A 24111-nucleotide genomic window follows, 5' to 3' on the forward strand; every position below is an offset into this window, starting at 1 on the left:
TTTTCTTTTTTTTTTCAAGAAACGTCTGAACTTTATACGATAAGATAGTTGGTAAGATAAGATAATAGTTCATAAGATAGAATGTTTGTTGTGCATTTCTTTTCAAATTATTTTTTGCTTATTCGTTACTTTGTACTGGAAAACCAAAAACGGAACTGAAAGGATGCATGAAGAACAAAACTCTGTAGACTGAAGACTTCCTGGTTTGCATTCCTTTCAGAAATTGTAATGTGTTGTACTGTCTCAAACTAAGGGAGAGTACACTATTGGACATGGCCCAAATTCTATCCCCTCAGTGTCCTGCTAGATTTCATTTAGTCTCACCACGTCTGCTAATGTACTTTTGGTATTTTTAAAACTTTCACCTTTAAAGAGCTAGTGTCCACTCACAGTGTATACTTCTGCACCCTTGTGCCGCACATGTTTGTTTATACAACGGGCTTATAAGTGCATTTGTCTACTGTCGTCACTGAAAAGTACATAAATGCCAAATTGGTTGTGTGTGTGTGTGTTTCCACAGTCTCATATTTGAACGCTATTTGTAGTTACATTTTCAGTTCTTATTGTTACTGTAAATGCTTAGATGAACATGTGTAGTCGAAACTTAAATTTCGATTTTTTCGGGCCAATAAAATTTTTATTCTATCTTAAAGATGACCCATACACAGACAGTTGTTTTTTTTTAATTGATTGGCTCCGGGGGGGGGGGGGGGAAATTGTTACGAAATAGTGAATTCACTTAAGTCGTGTTCCTATGCAATTAAACAAATTGAATTGAACAATTAAGTTTTAGTACAAATTTTAAGAGTTTACTAACATGGGTCCACATATATGCACGAAGTGTATCTTTGTAAATATAGATGTAACTGTACGCTAATATTCGTGAAATGTGTAAACCGGTTAAAGCCGATTTGATAGCTCCACTCAAAAATATTTTGTGTTCAGAATCAATGTTAAAATGAGATCAAAGTCTGATTCAGACATCAAACCAAACTCTATTCCAATTTGTATCGAGAAAAAGGGGGAGGTGAGGGTTGTACGTAAACTGAGTCTCCCTATCATCTTTAGAGCACAGTGGCTTCATCCATCCCTTCAACTTGGTAGCACTTTTTTTTTCTTTTGGCGGATGAATACAAGAGAGGAGATAAAGTGGGCGCACCACTACTGCGCATTTGTCTAGAGATTTTAAAGAATTGATGAAAGTAGAGAAATGTAACGTATTAAAAAAATATTTATTCAAGAATCATCTTGTTCAAAGTGCAAGAATAATTTAAATGTTTTTGGTCATGATCAAGTTTATCTTCATATGATGGAGAAGATAACAAAGCTAAAGATACAATTCTTATTCCGAAAGGTAGAACAAATTGGTACAAGTGCTCCTTCTTCCCTAGCGTCATTAGAGCATGGAGCTGTTTACTTGAATCAGCCAGAAAAAAAATAACAACAATGACTTATAAAAGTGTTAAGTCTTTAAAATTATTAACATGTTCTACCATATTTGTGCGCATATTACCCGCAGGTTATACGCGTTTTTAAAAACGAATGGCAGCTGTGCGGGTTATGTAAAGGTGCGGGTTTTACAAAAATTTATTTTACTCATAAACATAACATAACGGAAACTAGGGACACACCTGTGGGTGTATATACCTCCAACAGTTCGCTGTGTGGTCGTGAAATGTACATTGGAAAGTGTCACGGATGAATGTGTGTATGTATGTATAAATCTATTTTTACAATCTGCGCTAATGACCGGAAGTGTGTTTTGTTGTTAGAGTCCAGCGTGTGTGATATGCAGTAAAGCTGATTAAAGTTTATGTGTTTGATCTGGTGGTTTCATTGTTTTATTTCGTTAACTAGAACTGAACCAGGGACACCTAGACGTAGCGAGACCTGAGGTAGATTCTATAGAGCTATTATTATAAATATAATAAGGAATCTGTGACAGAAAGCTTTATAAACATCTCATTATAAACCTCAACAAACAAACAGTACCAATGCGGAAGAGAATCTTTAGTATACTAGTAGTCAATTGTGAAGAAAGAAACAAATCTAATTTCCCAATATCGTTAATGTCGAAACGTATAGACTACAATGCATACTATACATCCGCAATCAATCGCCAGTCTCACTAATGTCTCTGTCCTCACTATAGTTAGTGAAGCCATTGTAACTTGTATCCTGTTCACAGCCTTCTACCAATAAGTGAAGCATATTGGCAGCAGTAGTTGAGTCTTAACTCGACTCTTCACTTGCGGGTTATCTAAGGGTGCGGGGTGTACGGTTTTGTTTTTACTTATTTTGCCATTTGTGCGGGGTATACGTGTAGGCTATACGAGGTATATACACGAAAGTATAGTAGTTTCCTACTGGCTACTGGCTACACAAATAGTGAAAGGAACACATGTAACGCAAGCGAAATGCTGAGGAACTCTTCTGCAACAAAGATGATGAAAGAACCATGTAGGTTACAAGCTGGATACTCTTTGGACGTTTGGACTACATCAAAGCTGTGACGTGTTCTGTGTCGCCCGAAACCTTTTTAAAACACATGTTTGAATTCGAATCTCCAATAATAAGGCGTGTCTTCGAGTCCGAAGATTAGTGAGGAGTGCAGTATTTCCCGTGGCTGCGCAGCCCCAGCTGTGACCTACATATTATGCCACATCCAGGGCAAGCTGAACCATTGTCCGCAGGTGGTCGATTTAGATTTTCTTTTCTCCGTCTGCGTTTGTCCTCGGCGAAATCTCTAAGTAAGGGCGAAACCAGTGTTTCTCAAATTGTTGATGCTCGTACCCTGAGGGCAGGTTGGGGCAAGAAATAAGATTACATGACTGAAAAAAGGTGCTTTGGTCAAAAAAAAAAAAAATGCTTTCAAGTAATAAAGCAAATCTTTTTGTATGTGTATGTGTGTGTTTTTGTGTGTGTTCGGGCTTATTGGTGAAATGAGGTCAAGGACGAGGTACAAGTGCAAACAAGTCACACAATGAAATGAAAGTTTACATGGGCACTGCCACTGCGAGAAACAAAATATAAAATAATAATAATAATTTATTTTATGATAATTTAATAATCTAGTAAATAGTAATAGTTATCTTTGAAAAAACAAAGTTTATGTTGAGTGAAATTGTATCAATTACTTTTTGAATCAATCATGTAATTAATTTTAGTAGATCTAGTCTAGACTACGAAAGATAACTTTGTACCATTAAGGAGAAGTTTTCCGTGCTGCCTTTTCAAAAGCATTTTTTTTTTTAAGAAAAAAGGTAGTTGCCTGAGTCAGAGTTCGAACTCGAGCTTCTATGATGGAAGGGTGAAGTGTTTGGCAACTGAGCTATTCAGCGAACGACCTAGTCTTGGCAGAGGTCCATATAAAACAAATTGACTCGTTATGGCTTATTGATTAACTAATTTTTTTTTTTTTTTGGGAGGTGCGATTGGCTTGGTTTTCGAAATCAAGGGTTCCCGGGTTCGAATCCTGGTGAAGACTGGGATTTTTATTTCGGGAACTTTAGGGCGCATCTGAGTCCGCCCATCTGTATTGTGTACCTGACATTAGTTGGGGACAAGTAATGGCGGTTGGTCGTTGTGCTGGCTACATGACACCCTCGTTAACCGTGGACCAGAGACACAGATGACTTTTACATCATCTGTCCCATAGATCGCAAGGTCTGAAAGGGAAACTTTACTTTTTTTTATTTTTTACTTTATTTTACTATATGTGCTGTCTTATATGATACAGACGTTACTTCAAAAAAATAAGATGATTACGTCCTACGCGCCTGTGACGAACCGTTTTAGCTCACTCAAGATATCACTCAGGTCTAAGCATTTAATTAATTTATTTACTCGCTATTAATCATCAATTTTATTAATTTAGCCAATCAAGCGCTAAAAACACAGCCACCACCCCTCCAATCCAACCCCACCCCCTTTGGCAGCGATGTCACATTTTACTATCCCCATCTTGACACGTGCCACACTAGACTCTTGACAAGAGTACGCTCCCCTTTTCCTATCTTGGCAAACATCCGTTGACCCCCCCCCCCCTTGTTGGGAGCGGCTGGTCACTTCAAAGTGCCCATTCAACTCAACGCCTCGGGCAACGCTGTTCGTCTGGCAATAGCCTTTATCAAGGTATAATCTCCCTTGATGTACCCAGCTCTGATAATCTCCCCTTCATAATCAACCTGACCACCTGGGCTGATTTCCTGGACTTTCAACTCGCGCCTTCGCGCGGTGTCTATCTCCCGGAAACGCCGTCACGGTCAAGCGAGGATCTCTTTGTCAAAGACGCCAGATAGTCTAGACCACCTTTGCACTTATCTCCCGCCACTCACCCCCCCCCCCCTTTTCTATCCACGTGTATATGGACAAACTTCGTCGTCCGATCTCATTCACGCTGGAGAGCCCACAGGGAGCACATCTATCTCTTGCTTGAGCTCTAGACTAATTTCATTCCCTTATTTCACTTTGGATTGGTGGTATGTAACTTAGTAAAGTGCTTGAGAACCATTTTACTTAGTAATGTATATATGTATATTTGTGCATTTATTACTACATTACTTGTGTATATATTTGTGCATTCTTATCATGGATGATGTAAGTAGATTACTGTATACTTATATTTTATATCATGACCTTAATGGCTAAATGTTCAAACCAGCTGGGCTAGAGTTTATTAACAATTCTTACCAGATGTATTTAGCTCTTTAACTATTATTGTTTTAACTCTGATATATTAGCGCTCAGCACGAGCCTTCAATATAGTATCATTGATTAATTCCTTGGCAGGGAATTATCCAAACATTTATGTAAACATGTCTTATTACTGAGTATGTATTTACTTATGCTCTATGTTTACTTATGTGAGAGCATGGGCGAGTATCAGACGTTGATCTCCCCTTCCCCTTTCATCTCATTTATCTTAGTAATGCATGTACTTGCTATTCACCGTGATTGGTGAGCGTCACCTATATAACTTATCATATATCACTTGTTACTGTTTGTTATCTCCCTTTATGGGAGTCCCCATTATTATTGTTATCTCCCTTGATGGGACACTATATTCATTTGTTAGGTCCCTTTGATAAATATGAAACTATCTTATGGTTTCTATACATCAGTCTGAAGATGTCCTTCACGGAAAGGCATCTACCTCCCAGTGTTATCATTATGGCTAAACCGACTTGTCCCAATGGCGAGCCTCGTCCGGGATTTACCTAACTAATACTGCAAGCACAGCAGGCAACTCCCCAGTATTTTAACTATCATCATTGTTAGAGCACAAGACTAAAGAGTGTCATTCAGAGCTATTTTAATTTTCTAATTTTGTATTGCTGTAATTGTACTTCTTTTACAGGTTCTTAAGCACCAAACAAAGGTTAATACCACCTTTCCTGTAACTCTTAAGTAATTGCTTTCAGCAGCTCCATCATCGTCTCCACCTCTTACTCTACCTTCCGCCTTTCCCCTTCATCACCCACCCCTCACCATCATAGCACCCCTCACCACCATGGCCAGTGGCACACGCTCCAAAGCGGACTCTGACATGAAACAAATAATAGCTGAACTCAGAGAACTCGCGGCCTTCTTGTATGACGATGAGGCAAAGCAGAAAGAATTTGTGAGGGCAGAAATTGATAAGGAGATGGAAGAAAGAAGAAAGGAGAAGGAAAGGGAACATGAAATAGCTATGGAAAGAGAGAGAAGGGAAATAGAAGTAGCCATAGCCAAAGAGAAGGAAATACTAGAAATCAGAGATAGCTATAGGCCGCAGAGTTTGGAGCTGAACAACACATCCGCAAGACAAGACCAGGAAGCAGAGGAGAGTAAGACCATGGCTCATGTCCCAACTGGGTACACTGCCCAAACGGACACAGAAGTTACTGCTAAGGATGAAACATTCATGCCTGATACCCCTCCTCTCAACAATACCACATTGTCTACTCAGCCCGACCCTCCTGCTGAGTCTAATAGTCTCTGCGATGCCCCAATTCAGCCAATGCCCTCGAGCAAAACCCCACCTAAAAAAGCACCAATCCAACAACCAGCCACGCACGAAAACTGTAATCGCCCAGCATGTAAGCCTCGTCATAACCAGAACGAAGCCCACCGTGACTGTAACAACAGCACGCGTGGCAACAAACCTAACCAAGCCTACCATGACTGCAACAACAGCATGCGTAGCCGCAAATCTAACCGCAACCGCCAAAAGCAGCAGGCCCCACAGACCATTTCAGTAATGACCTCGGTCCTCAAACCCTCTGTGACTAATCAGCAAACACAGACTGATAGAACAGCGGGCGACCCATACGTCATATCAACACTGACTGTGGCCCCTGAACCCACTTCTCTTGGCCTAACGGAAACGGAAGTCCTACCGTTACTTCCTCAACCTGTCTCATCTCCCCCTGGGATTGAGATCATTCTGGTAAATGGGCGGTACGTCCGATCCTTATTTGACACAGGCTGTGCGGTAAGTTCAGTTATCTGCAAAGCACTGGTTGACCCAGCGGATCTCACAGATAGAACTGTGACGATTCAGTCCATTGACCGTGAGATCCCTCCAAAGGTTCTTCCTATTGCTAGGGTCCACGTAGAGTGCAGGTACGTACATGGTACCATTGAGGCAGTTGTCATAGAATCGCCAGTGTATGACTTCATTCTAGGCTCCAGGTACATACCTCTAGGAGTTGTCAATAAACCATACTTCTCTCTGCCCGTTGGTAGAACGACAAAGCAGAAAGGTGGCAGCAACCAGCCGGTTGGAAGCCCTTGTCACCACTCTAACAAATCCTTTACTGGCCCCTCAGCCAAGCTCAAGCCGCGCCACCCTGGCACTGACACTGCCGGGAAATCACGAGGTAAGCGTAATAACTACACTCGTGAAGGTCCGTTTAACTCCTGCTCCTCAGCAATCAAACCGCTCATTCCTGGCACTGGCACTGCTAGGAAGTCACGAGGTAAGCGAAATACCTACACTCGTGAGAGTCCTTGTAACTCCCGCTCTTCAGCTATCAAACCACTCATCCCTGGCACTGATCCTGCCAGGAAGTCACAGAGGAAAGTAAACTTTCACTCTCGTGAAAGTGGGCCTCATCACGGCTCCACCCACACTTTAAGGCCACTCTTCCCTGACATTGACCGTGTCTGGAAAATTAGAGGTAAGTCGATAAATCGCACTCACGAAGAAACGCCTCACTATGGATTTAGAGATAAGCCCCGTCCAACATACGCGCATTGGGCCCTCCGCCATAACGTCCATCCCACTTACTGGTCTGCCCCAAGAAGGAGATGTACCCAATCCTATCCACCCGGCCTATTTCCCCAGGTTTCCAGAATTGCCCCTTCCACGTGGCAATCCGCCTGCGGACAGAACATAGGCGACAGCGGACCCTTAGGACGGACACCCCTCTGGACCTTGTCAGCCTCTTAACTACTGGGAAAATTTTCTTAAATGCTACGGCCTACAGTAGACGAAACTTGAGTGATATCAACGTGAGCACTTTATAGATCTTTTAACCAAGACCTATCTTACGCGGGGAGGGTTGTGACGAACCGTTTTAGCTCACTCAAGATATCACTCAGGTCTAAGCATTTAATTAATTTATTTACTCGCTATTAATCATCAATTTTATTAATTTAGCCAATCAAGCGCTAAAAACACAGCCACCACCCCTCCAATCCAACCCCACCCCCTTTGGCAGCGATGTCACATTTTACTATCCCCATCTTGACACGTGCCACACTAGACTCTTGACAAGAGTACGCTCCCCTTTTCCTATCTTGGCAAACATCCGTTGACCCCCCCCCCTTGTTGGGAGCGGCTGGTCACTTCAAAGTGCCCATTCAACTCAACGCCTCGGGCAACGCTGTTCGTCTGGCAATAGCCTTTATCAAGGTATAATCTCCCTTGATGTACCCAGCTCTGATAATCTCCCCTTCATAATCAACCTGACCACCTGGGCTGATTTCCTGGACTTTCAACTCGCGCCTTCGCGCGGTGTCTATCTCCCGGAAACGCCGTCACGGTCAAGCGAGGATCTCTTTGTCAAAGACGCCAGATAGTCTAGACCACCTTTGCACTTATCTCCCGCCACTCACCCCCCCCCTTTTCTATCCACGTGTATATGGACAAACTTCGTCGTCCGATCTCATTCACGCTGGAGAGCCCACAGGGAGCACATCTATCTCTTGCTTGAGCTCTAGACTAATTTCATTCCCTTATTTCACTTGGATTGGTGCTTTTATCTATAGGCTACATCCGCCTGAAATCTTAGCAACCTAAAGCTGATAGCAGATTTGCTGGCACCAGATCTGTAGACATCAGTCTTACTCATCCTTCAAGAGTCCAAGTAACAACGCTAGCCACAGACTCGTCACTGGCTTGACTGATTGGTAGACGCAGCTTAGCTCTGCAACCATACAAGTTGGACTGCAACCGGAGCCTGGATCTACTACGCCAGCCCACTAGCAGACAGCATCAGTACCAGCCACACCCGTCTCACCAGTGCAGCACAGGACCAAAAGCTAAGCAACCAGCCTAATGACACTCAGACCACTTGGTTCTAATATCTGATGATGATAGTCTCCTATATATGTAAATACGCTAGTTTCCATACTAGCAACTGTATAGCATTTCACCTTTCATTATCTTATTTTGTATAATAAACTGTACATAAGTTTACATCTAAATATAGCATTTGTTGCCTGCATTATAACGCTGTGCTTGTAGTTTATATGTGCAAGTAAGGATTCTCAAACTATAAAATCCCCTAGACACCCAAAACGGCCAATAATTTAATCCGACTTGTCACAGCGCCATGCATTTAGTCATGCATATTAACCAATGACCTAAATTCTTCCAAGTCACTGGTTTTTCTGGCTAGCTCAGGCTACCCATTCCATGCTCTTTTAAAACGCTAGGGAAGAAGGAGCTTTTGTAAAAATTCGTCCTAGAATATGGAACGAGGGATGTGCCTTAATCTTTGTGTCTTTCTGAGTATTTTATTAAATTTTGTCTTTGTATTTCATCGAAAATGAATAAATGTGCAAAGTTTCAACTTGATCCGAGAATGAGAAGTGGGAGAAATAACGTGCAAAATATTCGCCCAGACAGACAGGCAGACAGGCAGGCAGACATACAGACAGGCAGGCAGGCAGACATACAGGCAGACACGCAGACAGACAGACAGACATGCAGACAGACATACAGGCAGGCAGACAGACATACAGACATACAGGCAGACAGACAGGCAGGCAGGCAGGCAGACAGACAGGCATGCAGGCAGACAGACAGGCAGACAGACAGACATGCAGACAGACATACAGGCATACAGGCAGGCAGACAGACATACACGCAGGCAGACAGACAGGCAGGCAGGTAGGCAGACAGACATACACGCAGGCAGACAGACAGACAGGCAGGCAGGCAGGCAGACATACAGGCAGACAGGCAGGCAGGCAGACATACAGGCAGGCACGCAGACAGGCAGGCAGGCATACAGGCAGGCAGACAGACAGGCAGGCAGGCAGACATACAGGCAGACAGACAGGCAGACAGACAGACATGCAGACAGACATACAGGCATGCAGGCAGACAGACAGACATGCAGACAGACATACAGGCAAGCAGACAGACATGCAGACAGACATACAGACAGACAGGCAGGCAGGCAGACATACAGGCAGACAGACAGGCATGCAGGCAGACAGACAGGCAGGCAGACAGACTGACAGACAGACAGGCGGAGGGAGTTACTATGAGCTCGGTAAAAAAAAAAAAAAGTACCAAAAACTTGTTGCCTAGCCGCAGGCAATGTTGACACGCTAACACGCGACATCGCGTCTGTCGCCATTCTTCTTTAAAATTATTTTCCCTCCTTCTGTGACATTAATAATTCATGCTCCTTAGATACACTTGTAATAATTGAACACATAGAAGCGGCTGGAACATAGATCTACATTTTCTTCTTCATCTGCAATCCAAAGAGTGTTTAAACACATGAATAAGCACACGGCGAACACCGAGGTGATCTTCTGTTCTGAAGTCTCGTCCTTTAAGAGAAGAGAATGTGTGCATGTGTAAATAAACCTAGCATTAAAGACCTCCATTCTGTATTACTTTAACACATTGAAATGTAAACAGCTCTTTAAGGTATAAACGATCTATCTAGGTCAACGTTTGAGGGGATCAGATTTAAAATCATCAAAACTTTGTGGCCTCGCAGCGATCAGAAACCTAACTCACTTTGTCATGGGGGAAAAAAGAAATAAGAACTATATAAGAGAGAGAGAGAGAGAAAGAGAGAGAGATCAGCAACCAAACTCACTGCGTTAAAAAGTTATGGGGAAAAAATTGCACTATATAAGAGAGAGAAAAATAGAGCGAGAGATTTGTGATGAATAAAATGTGGATTGATGAAGAAAGAGAGAGAGAAACGAGAGAATATAGTTTCTTCTTTTTTAAGCTTTACTACATATGTAGCTATCCCACTTTTGGAGGTATCTGGATTGAGATACTGATAGGTTGTTTATTTCTTTAAAGTGGGGGGTCGAGAGATGTCGCTTCGACATATGAATAAGGTGCAAGGCTAGCTACTTTAACATTCGTAAAATCTGTGTACAATGTTTTAAATGTTTCGGATGTTCCTTCAGAGTTGAAGATAATCTACTTCCTAGTCCAAACCTCCTGCAGAACGACGGGGGTTGGCAGTGGGCAGGGTAGGAACCCGGGATCATCGAGACGACCAAACCACAGTCCAGCGCGCATACCGCACGACCAGGCAGCCATCAATTTTCTCTCCACGATTAGAACAAAAATAAAGAAATAGACAAAAAAACAACAACACAGAAATAAAGCAAAGCACAGAAATATAGCAAAACACAGAAATATAGCAAAACACAGAAATAAAGCAAAACACAGAAATAAAGCAAAACACAGAAATATAGCAAAACACAGAAATATAGCAAAACACAGAAATATAGCAAAACACAGAAATATAGCAAAACACAGAAATAAAGCAAAACACAGAAATAAAGCAAAACACAGAAATAAAGCAAAGCACAGAAATAAAGCAAAACACAGAAATATAGCAAAACACAGAAATATAGCTGTTTTTTTAACGATGATTCGTATAAAAAGTTCAATGAGTAACCCCACGTCTGTCTCTTGTCTTGTGCTTTTTTTTTTAATGTTATATAAATGGTCTGAGACTTGTCATATTAATTGGATTGTAGATCTAAATCTATATAGGCCTACTGCTGGAACAGAAAAGATAAATGCTCACACTACTTTTTACACGTATTTTGATGTTTCTGTTTAGGAATGGACAGACGAGAGGCTCACCTGGGATCCTAAAGGATACAACAATCTCAAAATTCTGAGAATTCCTTGCGAAAAACTGTGGCTTCCAGATATCGTCCTATACAACAGGTAAGTCGCCCTATACAATAGGTAAGTCCCCCAGTGGTCGAACAGACCGCACGGAATGAACTGTAATCACGTGTTAGATTCGATCAGGGGTTCTCAACCTGTGGGTCGCGACCCCCTTGGGGGTCGATTGACGATTTGCCAGGGGTCACCTAAGACCATCGAAAATATGGATTGTTTTGTCTATTCTTCTTTTGCTGTGTGTGTGTGGAGAGAGTGGGGGTTCGCGGCCACAAGGGGGATTCTAAAAAGGGGTCGCCGAGCTTAAAAGGTTGAGAACCACCGGGTTAGATGGACCAGACATGCAGACAATAGTTTTATTTAAGTCCTTCTTAGGTCAGAGAGCACGAAATACTACTGTTGTCACGTGGTCTGTGATACGGGCCTGGCCTCCATTAAATGGTTGATTTATGTTGTTTTATAGTATGTCAACTAAATAGATCTACACTGTACGAGACTGTGGATCGCGGACATAGAAACTATACGCAATTGTATTCATATTTAAATAAGACACAGGCTTACATATCATTAATAAAAATATTAAAAAAACAATTAACAATTAGACATTTTCATCTATGGCGGATAGGAGGCGCGCTGGCTGAGTGGTAAAGCGCTTGGCTTCTGAACCGAGAGTCCCAGTTTCGAATTCTGGTGACGATTGGGATTTATTAATTTCGGGATTTTAGGACGCCTCTGACCCGAGTCCACCTAGCTCTACATGGGTACCTGACATTAGTTGGGGAAAAGTAAAGGCGGTTGGTCGTTCTGTTGGCCACACCCTCGTTAACCGTGAGCCACAGAAACAGATGATCTTTACATCATCTGCCCCATAGAATGAAAGGTCTGAAAGAAGTACTTTTGTTTTTACTATCTGTGGCGGATAAAGATAAAACAGTCAGTTATCTGGTGTATCTGGTGTACAGAAAACAGGAAGTGTTGATTATTTGAGTGATTCAGAAGACCTGCGATAAATCTAGGAAGTAGTTTTTTTCTTGTAAGTATTTCGAATGTTCCTTCAGAGTTGAAGTGAATCTATTTCCTACTGCAAACCTCGAATGTTCCTTCAGAGTTGAAGTGAATCTGTTTCCTACTGCAAACCTCGAATGTTCCTTTAGAGTTGGTGTGAATCTATTTCCTACTGCAAACCTCGAATGTTCCTTCAGAGTTGAAGTGAATCTATTTCCTACTGCAAACCTCGAATGTTCCTTCAGAGTTGAAGTGAATCTATTTCCTACTGCAAACCTCGAATGTTCCTTCAGAGTTGAAGTGAATCTATTTCCTACTGCAAACCTCGAATGTTCCTTCAGAGTTAAAGTGAATCTATTTCCTACTGCAAACCTCGAATGTTCCTTCAGAGTTGAAGTGAATCTATTTCCTACTGCAAACCTCGAATGTTCCTTCAGAGTTGAAGTGAATCTGTTTCCTACTGCAAACCTCGAATGTTCCTTTAGAGTTGGTGTGAATCTATTTCCTACTGCAAACCTCGAATGTTCCTTCAGAGTTGAAGTGAATCTATTTCCTACTGCAAACCTCGAATGTTCCTTCAGAGTTGAAGTGAATCTATTTCCTACTGCAAACCTCGAATGTTCCTTCAGAGTTGAAGTGAATCTTTTTCCTACTGCAAACCTCGAATGTTCCTTCAGAGTTGAAGTGAATCTATTTCCTACTGCAAACCTCGAATGTTCCTTCAGAGTTGAAGTGAATCTATTTCCTACTGCAAACCTCGAATGTTCCTTCAGAGTTGAAGTGAATCTATTTCCTACTGCAAACCTCGAATGTTCCTTCAGAGTTGAAGTGAATCTATTTCCTACTGCAAACCTCGAATGTTCCTTCAGAGTTAAAGTGAATCTATTTCCTACTGCAAACCTCGAATGTTCCTTCAGAGTTGAAGTGAATCTATTTCCTACTGCAAACCTCGAATGTTCCTTCAGAGTTGAAGTGAATCTGTTTCCTACTGCAAACCTCGAATGTTCCTTTAGAGTTGGTGTGAATCTATTTCCTACTGCAAACCTCGAATGTTCCTTCAGAGTTGAAGTGAATCTATTTCCTACTGCAAACCTCGAATGTTCCTTCAGAGTTGAAGTGAATCTATTTCCTACTGCAAACCTCGAATGTTCCTTCAGAGTTGAAGTGAATCTTTTTCCTACTGCAAACCTCGAATGTTCCTTCAGAGTTGAAGTGAATCTATTTCCTACTGCAAACCTCGAATGTTCCTTTAGAGTTGAAGAAATCTATTTCCTACTGCAAACCTCGAATGTTCCTTCAGAGTTGAAGTGAATCTATTTTCTACTGCAAACCTCGAATGTTCCTTCAGAGTTGAAGTGAATCTATTTCCTACTGCAAACCTCGAATGTTCCTTTAGAGTTGAAGGAATCTATTTCCTACTGCAAACCTCGAATGTTCCTTCAGAGTTGAAGTGAATCTATTTCCTACTGCAAACCTCGAATGTTCCTTCAGAGTTGAAGTGAATCTATTTCCTACTGCAAACCTCGAATGTTCCTTCAGAGTTGAAGTGAATCTATTTCCTACTGCAAACCTCGAATGTTCCTTCAGAGTTAAAGTGAATCTATTTCCTACTCCAAACCTCGAATGTTCCTTCAGAGTTGAAGTGAATCTATTTCCTACTGCAAACCTCGAATGTTCCTTCAGAGTTGAAGTGAATCTATTTCCTACTGCAAACCTCGAATGTTCCTTCAGAGTTGAAGTGAATCTATTTCCTACTGCAAACCTCGAATGTTCCTTCAGAGTTAAAGTGAATCTATTTCCTACTCCAAACCTCGAATGTTCCTTCAGAGTTGAAGTGAATCTATTTCCTACTGCAAACCTCGAATGTTCCTTCAGAGTTGAAGTGAATCTATTTCCTACTGTAAACCTCGAATGTTCCTTCAGAGTTGAAGTGAATCTATTTCCTACTCCAAACCTCGAATGTTCCTTCAGAGTTGAAGTGAATCTGTTTCCTAGTCCAAACCTCGAATGTTCCTTCGGAGTTGAAGTGAATCTATTTTATACTCCAAACCTCCCGCAGGACGACGGCGGGAGGGCAGTGGGGCAAGGTATGAACCAGGGAACATCGAGCCGACCGAACGACAGCTCAGCATTTTAAGCATTGTAAAATCAAATCTCCAAGATCTTTCGTTTGTAACACAAACTATTTTTGTTAATTGTTAGTTGGCAACAGCTATCTTTAATATGATGTCCTTGACATTGTTTAAAATCGAAAATATATCGGGAAATTCACAACAATAAGTTACAAATTATCAGATGTAGTCATAATGCTTTAAAATGTCACTGGTAAGTGGTCCAGTCTCTTTGGTGAACTGAGAGGGGAGGAATGGGTGTAAAGGGAGACCATTCGTTATATCCTGGAAGCTGTCTTCGTATGTTCAGTGTGTTCTGGTCCCATTTTTGGAATGTGTGTGAGGAAAAGGAAGGGGGGGGGGTATAAGAAGGAACATCTGAAACTTAACCAGTCAAATTATGTTGGTTTTACATTTTGTACATCCATTTAATATTCAGCTCGAATTCACGTCTTGAAGCGTCCAGCCTATTATTTTTTTTTTAAATGCAGTTAAAAAAGCTATCACTAAATTTAGAAAGCCTTCAGGATAGAAGACTTAAAAGTAATGTAGCAATTATACATAAAACACTGAACCATAATCTTCAAATACAAAAAAAAAATTTAATAAAATACTCAGAAAGACACAAAGATAAAGGCACACTCCTCGTCCCATATGCTAGGACAAAATTTGTACAAATACTCCTTCTTCCCTAGTGCTATTAGAGCATGGAATGGGTTGCCTGAGCTAACCAGGAAAACCAGTGACTTGGCAGAATTTAGGTCATTGGTTAATATGCATGACTAAATGCATGACTCGTAGGACGCAATCATCTTCTTTTTTTGAAGTAACGTCTGTATTATATAAGATAAGATATTATGAGCTTTGTTTTTTGTTAAAATTTTTCTTGTGTCTATTGTAAACTGCAAACGTGTTAAATGATTGCGACGTAGAAAATACATAAATGTAGATATAATGACCAAATGTCAATATTCGGATAAATCTGTGTACAAATTATACAGCTTTTAACTCTTTCTCTCCTAATCGACGATACCATCGTTGATTTGACCTAATTAAATTAAATTAATATTAAATTTTTTAAAACTTGACTTTGAATTATATAAAAAGAGCATGCATTTCCCTTTAATTCTACACCGAATACAACATTTTCTGATAACAAACATCAAAGCTATTGAAGCCCAATCAAAACAGGGTAGCAAAAATAGTAATGCGCAAAATAAAGAATTCCTTTAAAATGTGGAAAAATAATTACGGAGAGAAAGAGTTAAGTGTCTAAAGCAGAGATATAACTGTGTTTGTGTGTATGTGTTTTCCAGTGCTGACGACTACACGACTGGATACATGAACAGTAAAGCGATGGTCAGTCACGACGGGAATGTGTTTTGGCCGCCTCCGGCTAAATTTCGCAGCTCCTGCAAGATTGACATCACCTACTTTCCGTTTGATGACCAAACGTGCGAGCTGAAATTTGGGTCATGGACTTACGATGGCTTCCAAGTGGATATTACTAACAGGTAAGTAAATTGAAGGACATTGACTTTAAATATAAATAAACCGCTGGAGGTGCGTGTGTCTCAATGAGTTGGTATACACAACTCACTCAGAGTTTAAACATCTACTTTTATTGAATTGATTTCACAAAACCTAATAAAATACTCAGAAAGACAAAAAGATAAAGGCACATTCCTCGTTCCATATGCTAGGGCAAATTTGTACAAATGCTCCTTCTTTCCTAGTGCTATGGGAGAATGGAATGGGTTGCCTGAGCCAGCAAGGAAAACCAATGACTTGGCAGAATGGACGTCCTTCACCAAAACGAACGGTCACGTGATAATATTGATAAAACAATGGGGAAAAAACTATCACGTGATAACCATTGTGGATTAAAATTAGATCGTAATTTGTATAGAAGAGATCGAACAGAATGTGATTAAATGTTGTTTGTTTACGATTGGTGAATGAGGTCCATTTAAGTCATTGGTCAACATGCATGACTAGCTGCATGATGCGCAATACGTAATCATCTTCTTTTTTGAAGTAACGTCTGTATTTTATAAGATAAGAAGATAAGATAATTACCAAAGATATTAGAAACCTTCTACCATACGAGTCATTTTATAAAGATATTTGTAGTACACATTAACAAGAGAAGCATAAAAATACTTTTTAAATAAAGACAATGCCTCCTATATACAACTTAAGACTTGTTTTCGAGCCCGAAGTATAATGGTAAGTCAACTTATAATAATAATAATAAGGCTAGTCTTCGAGTCCGAAGATCAGGGAGGAATGCACTATATCCCGTGGCTGCGCAGTCCCATCTGTGACCTACATATTTGGCCACATCCAGGGCAAGCATAACCATTGTCCGCAGGTGGTCGATTTAGATTTTCTTTTCGCCGTCTGCGTTTGTCGTCGGCAGCAGATTTTCTTTTGGTGTCAAATGTGTATACCGCGGCCATCGTGAGTGACCTCCAGCTGTCACGTTCTGAGGCCGCATGCAACTAGGTGCTCTCTTCTATGTCAGCCACAGAAAGTTGACACCTAAGCTGGTCTTCGAAGCGTTTCTTTGGGGCGCATCTGTTACGTCGACCACCTTTTAGCTCACCAAAAGAGACTGCCTTATAGAGCAGAACATTAAATCGGATTAAATATTCTTTGTTTCTTATAGAGCGATCATCTTGCATAGATGTAGATTACCTTGGGGAAAAAAAAACGTTTATTGCGTCATCAAAATTTGATGTTTATTAGCAGACGTTGCGTAAAAATTATTCTTTAATTTTATTAAACTCTTTAATACTGAGATTTTTGGGCGCCCCTGAGTCCACCCAACTCTAATGGATACCTGACATTAGTTGGAAAAAATTAAAGGCGGTAGGGCGTTGTGTTGGCCACATGACACCCTCATTAACCGTGGGCCACAGAAACAGATGACGTTTAAAACATCTCTCCTAAAGACCGCAAGGTCTGAAAATAGTACTTTTCTACCATATTCTATCAAATAAGCACACTGACGTCATGCTTATTTGTTATAAGGGTTCAAATTTCGAAGATACACTCGCGCTGCGTGACATCACATTTTATTAAAAATTAGGAAAAAATAATCACTTCGTTAATTATTGAATTAATTAGAATTCATATTTTTACGTCCATTTTTTTTTTCGATTCATTTCTTTATAGGTCTAGATTAGTGGTTCCCAAACCTTTTCTTTAGCAGAGCACTTTTCACATTCTAAGCATTTAGAGGAACACTAGCTGATTCACTCTGTGGCCTACTAGTTAATTATTCCTGTAGATCGTGGAGCACCTATTCAGGACTTCATTTCCGTATATATATATATTTGTATTTATTTATATATTTGCTTGCCATGCGTGTGGCAAAATATGTAGGTCACTTCTGGGGCTGCGTAGCTATGGGAAATACTGCATTCCTCATGAATCTTTGGAATCGAAAACAAGCTTTATTATTATTTTCTATTTTAGTTGGCAACAGTGAATTTCAATTTAGCGTCCTTGACATTATTGAGTTGAACGTAAAAATCTCCCATAAGGCCAAAATGATTAACCACGTGACACAATTGGTGCTGGGTTTGAACATGCTATAAATTAGTCCATACGGTTAAAAAATAGGGTAAATAACTCTCGTCTGTTTCTTCTGCCCGAGAGATCGTTTAGCCACTAAGATAATATTTTGTTGACTTGACGCATGCGTACATTATCTCGTTTAAACAGCTTCAAGTAGCCCCCCACTACTTTCTAAAAGTGCTAACGAATTTACAAATTTTTTTTACATTAATATCCCCTCATCCATCTTTCTTCTCATGCACATTTATCAAATAATCAAAATGAAATGTGACAATGGGTTGCTCCGCGGGCGCTGATTACTTCCCTTTCCTTCTATTCTAATTTGTATGCCATGAGAATATTGGCTTACATTGAAACATTTTCTGCAATTTTCTGCAATTCAGAAGCGATGGTACGATCTATTGAAAGAAAATCCTTTTTTTTTTAAACGAATAGGACTTGAGGTGCCAATTATGTCACGACAGCTGCGTAGCTAGGGGGGGGGGAGGGAGGGGGAATTTAAAATCCGCTGGGACCCACTTGAGGAGGCCCCCAAATGAGTTTTTTTTTACATTGAATATTAAATATTGCGCAAAATGCAGGGGCCCCCAAAGAGGTCAAGCCCCCCGGGCTACTCCCCTGTGTCACGATGTTCCTTGATGAGAGAGCTTTGTGTTATATCTTCACCAAATCATCTGACCTGCGGATTCAGAGGCGCCGTTGATGCAAGTTAAACTCTACTTATATAGAATAAAATCACACAGTGTTGATATAATTTTGAGTTTCTTTAAAACTCCAACTTGAAATAATAAATAGAGTTAAAATATAATTCAGATACAGGTTACTATGATCAAGGCCGCTCTTAGGCATTTGGAAACTAGTCAGCAGCCTAGGGCCTCCGATTGGTGGGAGCTTCGCGCCATTAGAGAGTGGAATGGGTTGCCTGAATCGGCCAGGAAAACCAACGACTTATTAGAGTTTCAGCCATTAATTGGCATGCATGACTAGATTGACACGTGAAATGCGTGGGACGTAATTACCCTTTTTTTTCAGAAGTAACGTCTGTAATATATAAGATAAGAGTTAAGGATTAACTCCTACGGTTTATTGCTTTTTAAATAAAGGTAGCATGTTTTTTTAGTATTGGGGAGGGCAAGTTGGGGAAATGATGAAAGCGAGTCCATAAATTCAATATGTCATATACCTAATTTGAAGGTGTGAGGACACTTGACAGAGGACTATGGGGAGGTCATTTATCAGCAGGTAATAGTGGGACACTTGTCTTAAATAGTCTTACTATCAAAGTAAAGTTCCCCTTTCAGACCTTGTGGTCCATAGGGCATGTAAAGGTCATCTGTTGCTGTTTCCTACGGTTAACGAGGGTGGCATGTGGCCAGCACAACGACCACCCGCCTTTACTTTTCCCCAACTAATGTCGGGTACCTATTAAAACAAAATTAAATAAATTATAGCTTTTATATAGTGCTACTTTCATGCTTATAGCATGCTCAGAGCGCTTTGGTCCAATCTCATTTGTGGACCAGTGGGGGGGAAGGGGGTATCTGGGAGAAGGTTTTCCGTGCTGCCTTTAGGCGCTCAGTAAACACAACTCTGCTCGAGTCGGGTGTCGAACCTCGAGCCCCCTTCTAAATAGCCAAGCAAGTTCAAGCGTTTTTAGCCTCTTGACCACGCTTCCCACATTAGAGCTGGGTGGACTCAGCCATCGCGGCTCCTATCATAGAATACATTTATCTGGCATCCACTCTGCTCAGTTTTTTTCCCCCATTCACTGAAGAGTTTTCGGCTAAACAACTTATTGAACCAACAGACCGTCACTACCGCTATGAATAACATGCCAACAGCATCTCTGGGCGACGCTAATCCTAATGATTAAACGTGGGGGCATGTCAACTTTGAATTTCTATGTTTATTTCCAGATCTTCAACGGTCGATCTTCAAAACTATGTGTTTAGCGGTGAATGGGAACTAATGGACGTGAGGATACGCAGGACGGAAGCTTACTACAATTGCTGCATGGAGCCCTACCCGGACGTCCGGTTTACTATAGTCATCAGGAGGAAAACTCTGTATTATCTGTTCAACATTATCTTCCCTTGTCTTTGGTTGACTATTTTGAGGTTGGTAAAACAATTTCTCGACCATTAGCAAACTATTTGTCTCATTATGAATTTATTAATTTAATATATATAATTGAAAGTAAGGAGTATGTATGTATGTATGTATGTATGTATGTATGTAGGCCTATGTATGTATGTATATAATATGTATGTATGTACACACGTATGTATATATTGTTGTAACTAAAGTGGCGGACTGAAAGGGTTAATGTGTGTGCGGCCTACTGACATACATGATTCAGGCCAATCACACAGGTCAAGGGCTGGTGAACAAGGGACATTACTGCTAATGTACGCAATGTGACCAATGTTATGGTCATGTGACCAAAACATCTTTACAGACGAGAGACAGTGTGTTAGAAAGGATAGTTGAGTCCAGTACGCAAGGCAGTAAGGACAGTGTGCTACAAAGTGAGTCCTTGAAAATGTAGCTGTACGAGTCTAGAAGTAGACAAAGACTTGTAGTGTTTAGTAGGCAGTTCTATTGTGTTAAAGCATTTGAATTTGATGTAGCCAATTGTGTTGTATTGGCTTTTCGTGTATTTGTCATTAAACCGCCACATTGTTTATTGAAGCTCTTGTTGTCAAGTTCTGTGTTAGATGTGCTGTTGTGTTTAGCAGTGTTTGCAGAAGGCCTGATTGAGAAGATCGTAACAATATGTCCCGAATAAAAATCAAAACCGTTTGACCAATCTTGATAAAACTTGGCATAAAGGTTCCTTAGATCGTGGCGAAGACCTTAGTGATGTTAAATATCCAGTGGCGTAGAAAGGTAGCCATGGGCCACGTTCAAGAATATGATTGTAGTCCCCTCCCCTACATTGAGAAAAATAAAAAATCATAGGCGCGGGTTCAGGGGCGTAGCTAGGAATTTTCCATCGTTACGGGCCCCGTGGGGCTTGATATCATTAGGGGCCGCTGCATTTTGCGTAATATTTAATTTTTAATGTAAACAAAAATCATTTTGGGGCCTCCCTCAAGTGGGGGCTCGGGGGGATTTTGAATTTCTCCCCCCTCCTCCCACCACCCTAGCTACGCTACTGCGCGGGTTCATTGAACACCTTCGCTTCATGGATGCTACGCCACTGTCAATAGTATAATTATTTATTTATTTTTTACTGGCATGTAATTCATTCTATATATAGGGTTTGATTTTCATATAATGTATTTAATATTTAAGGTTTGACTAGAATACATTTTATTTAATACTTAAGGTTTGATTAGCGTATACTTTATTCAATATTTAGGTTTGGGTTTATAAGTAGAAACTATGTTTATATTCCTCTAATCCAGGGGTTTTCAACCTGTGGGTCGCGACCCTTATGGGGGTCGATTGACCATTAGCCAGGGGTCGCCTAAGGCCATCGAAAATATGGATTGTTATTGCCTACTCCTCTATTACTGTACTTGTGTATGGGGGGGGTCGCGGCAGAGTGGGGGGGTTGTAAAAAGGGGTCGCCGAGTTAAAAAAAGGTTGAGAACCGCTGCAGTCTAATAATTCATATCAACACCAGTGTTATGTCCAAATTATATAACAATTGTGTAACTAATCTGATACATTATACATCGACATCTACAATACTTTGTTGTTCTATTTAGTTTGTTAGGCTTTTGGCTACCTCCGGACTCCGGGGAGAAGATAACTCTTGGAATCACTGTTCTCTTGGCTTTCTCTGTCTTCATGCTGCTCATTGCTGAAAGCATGCCTGCTACCTCAGAGTTCGTTCCCCTTATAGGTAAGTTGTTTAACCTCTGCGCTGGACTGTTCTATTTAATATTTATATATAGGTTAGTATGGATCTCGAATTACCCCCCCCCCCTTCTTTGTTTTTTATCTGGATAAGATTATTTCTAAGTAATGGGGTTGTCTGTAGTCTGTGAGGTATGGTTTTCTGTTATACGTGTGATGTGGTTGTCTGTAGTCTGTGTGGTGTGGTTTTCTGTTATACGCGTGATGTGGTTGTATGTAGTCTGTGTGGTGTGGATTTCTGTCGTACGTGTGATGTGGTTGTCTGTAGTCTGTGTGGTGTGGTTTTCTGTCGTACTTGTGGTTTTCTGTAGTCAGTTGTTGTCTGTGGACAGTGTGGAGTGGTTGTATGTAGACCGTGAAGTGTGGTTTCTGTATTCAGTATAGTATGGTGTCAGAGGAGAAACGCCTGAGAAGAAAAGCCTGGCCAATGACACTAGCTCCAGCTGGAATAACCTGCCCAGTGTGCAGCCGAACATTCCGGGCTCACATAGGTCTCACCAGCCACATGAGGAGGCACAAAACCCCAGTGCAAGGCCCTCAGCCCCCTGGATGACAAAGTGGTCATCAACGAACCACGATGGATAAACTATATATATATATATATATATATATATATATATATATATATATATATATATATATATATATATATAGTTGGATGTGAGAAGTATTTTGATTGTGTGGGTGTTTATGTTTTCACTGTGGTGTCTCTGGTGAGTACTCTGTATTCTGTATTACGTCAAGTAATCTCTAATATGTTGTTTTTTTGTATATGAAACATGCCTATTGTATTGCAACTCAATAAGCCCTCGATCAATTCTAGATGCTTAAAGTGATTCTTACAGTGAAATGTACACATTTTGTTTTTTTTTTATTTTGCTTTAAATATTTCTCAAATATTCTCAAGCACATAATTTGTCACTTTAAGGTCTAACCTAGATTTATATTTTCCCAAAAGTTTATAGAGGAAATAGTTATTATTTTTTTTTATTTTGGCTTATCTCAGCCCAAGAAAAAAATAAAACTGTTACGACATCGACTCCCCAAACACTTCAGTTTTATGTCGCTAATAAAAAAACATACTCTGAACATCGTTTTTGTCTGTTGGTAATGAATTCTATTTTGTTATCATCCAAAGATGACTCGCTGCCAATATGTAGATCTATACGACTGCAAATTCGTGTGTCTAGAAATTATTAGGTCTGTTTATATAGAGTATGTTCGAAATAAAAATATAATGAAAAATAAAGAATTGTGGGAAATTAGATTTAGGTCGGGATCTAGTCCGACTGAAGCTAAATATAGAAATGCAAAGAGTTGAAGAAGGTTAGAGCACTGGCATATCGTATCGTATAATATGCTACTGTACAGAAGTTCAATCAAACAAGAAGATAATTAAAAGGCATACACTCATCCATGTGTTTATCTAGTGATGCGTGTCAAATAGAAGCTCAAACTCTGAAGTTCCTGGCATTGATGTTAGACTATGGTCATTGGTTTTCCTGTCTGGTTCGTGTAACCCTCTTCATGCTCGAATACAAAAACTTGTCCTAGCATATTGAATAAGAAATGTGCCTTTATCTTTCTGTATTTCTAAATATTTTATTAGGCTGTGTTCATATTGTTATGACCCTATTGGCGGCGCGAAAGGGTTAACTGTAGGTTCAGCTGACACACGTGAACTCAGGCGATGGACAAGGGACAGTACTACGGTTACACGCAAATATGACCAATGTTATGGTCATGTGATCGAAAGCCTGCGTGGGCCAGAGACAGTGTGTAAGAAAGCTGCAGTCCGAGACCAGGACTGTTAGTCTGACCATGAAGTCGGTCCTGGTGGAGTCCTCAAGTGTTATGTACGAGTCCAGGAAGAGATAGAGACAGTAGAGTTTTGTACGGTGATGTACAATGTAACATTTTAGTTGTTGATGTGTTGCCAATAGTCTAGTATTGGCTGTTATCTACTTATTCACTCATTATTAAAGTACCAGATTAACCAGAGCTCTTGTTGTCAAGTTCTTGATGTTTTAGATGTGCTGTGTTGTGTTTAGCAGTGTTTACAGAAGGTCTGAGTAGGAGAGAGAATCGTAACAATATATTTGCTTCTTTCTTCAGCGACATTTATCATTGTTGTGTATTTTTAAACTTCGG

At 40.5% G+C, this 24111-nt stretch overlaps 1 protein-coding gene across 9 annotated transcripts in view; it reads left to right on the forward strand.

The window, feature by feature from the left end:
- LOC106073993 (neuronal acetylcholine receptor subunit alpha-10-like) overlaps nt 1-24111 on the forward strand; it is a 204246-nt gene that overhangs the window by 177794 nt on the left and 2341 nt on the right. For all 9 annotated transcript variants that reach the window (XM_056018433.1, XM_056018430.1, XM_056018431.1 and 6 more), the window contains 4 exons: nt 11325-11434; nt 15825-16022; nt 20010-20210; nt 21810-21946. In XM_056018433.1, coding sequence (XP_055874408.1) covers nt 11325-11434; nt 15825-16022; nt 20010-20210; nt 21810-21946 — 646 coding nt within the window. The remainder of the gene's footprint in view (nt 1-11324; nt 11435-15824; nt 16023-20009; nt 20211-21809; nt 21947-24111) is intronic.

This window comes from Biomphalaria glabrata, chromosome 1 (genome assembly GCF_947242115.1).
Source record: "Biomphalaria glabrata chromosome 1, xgBioGlab47.1, whole genome shotgun sequence".
In the NCBI taxonomy this organism is placed as follows: domain Eukaryota; kingdom Metazoa; phylum Mollusca; class Gastropoda; family Planorbidae; genus Biomphalaria; species Biomphalaria glabrata.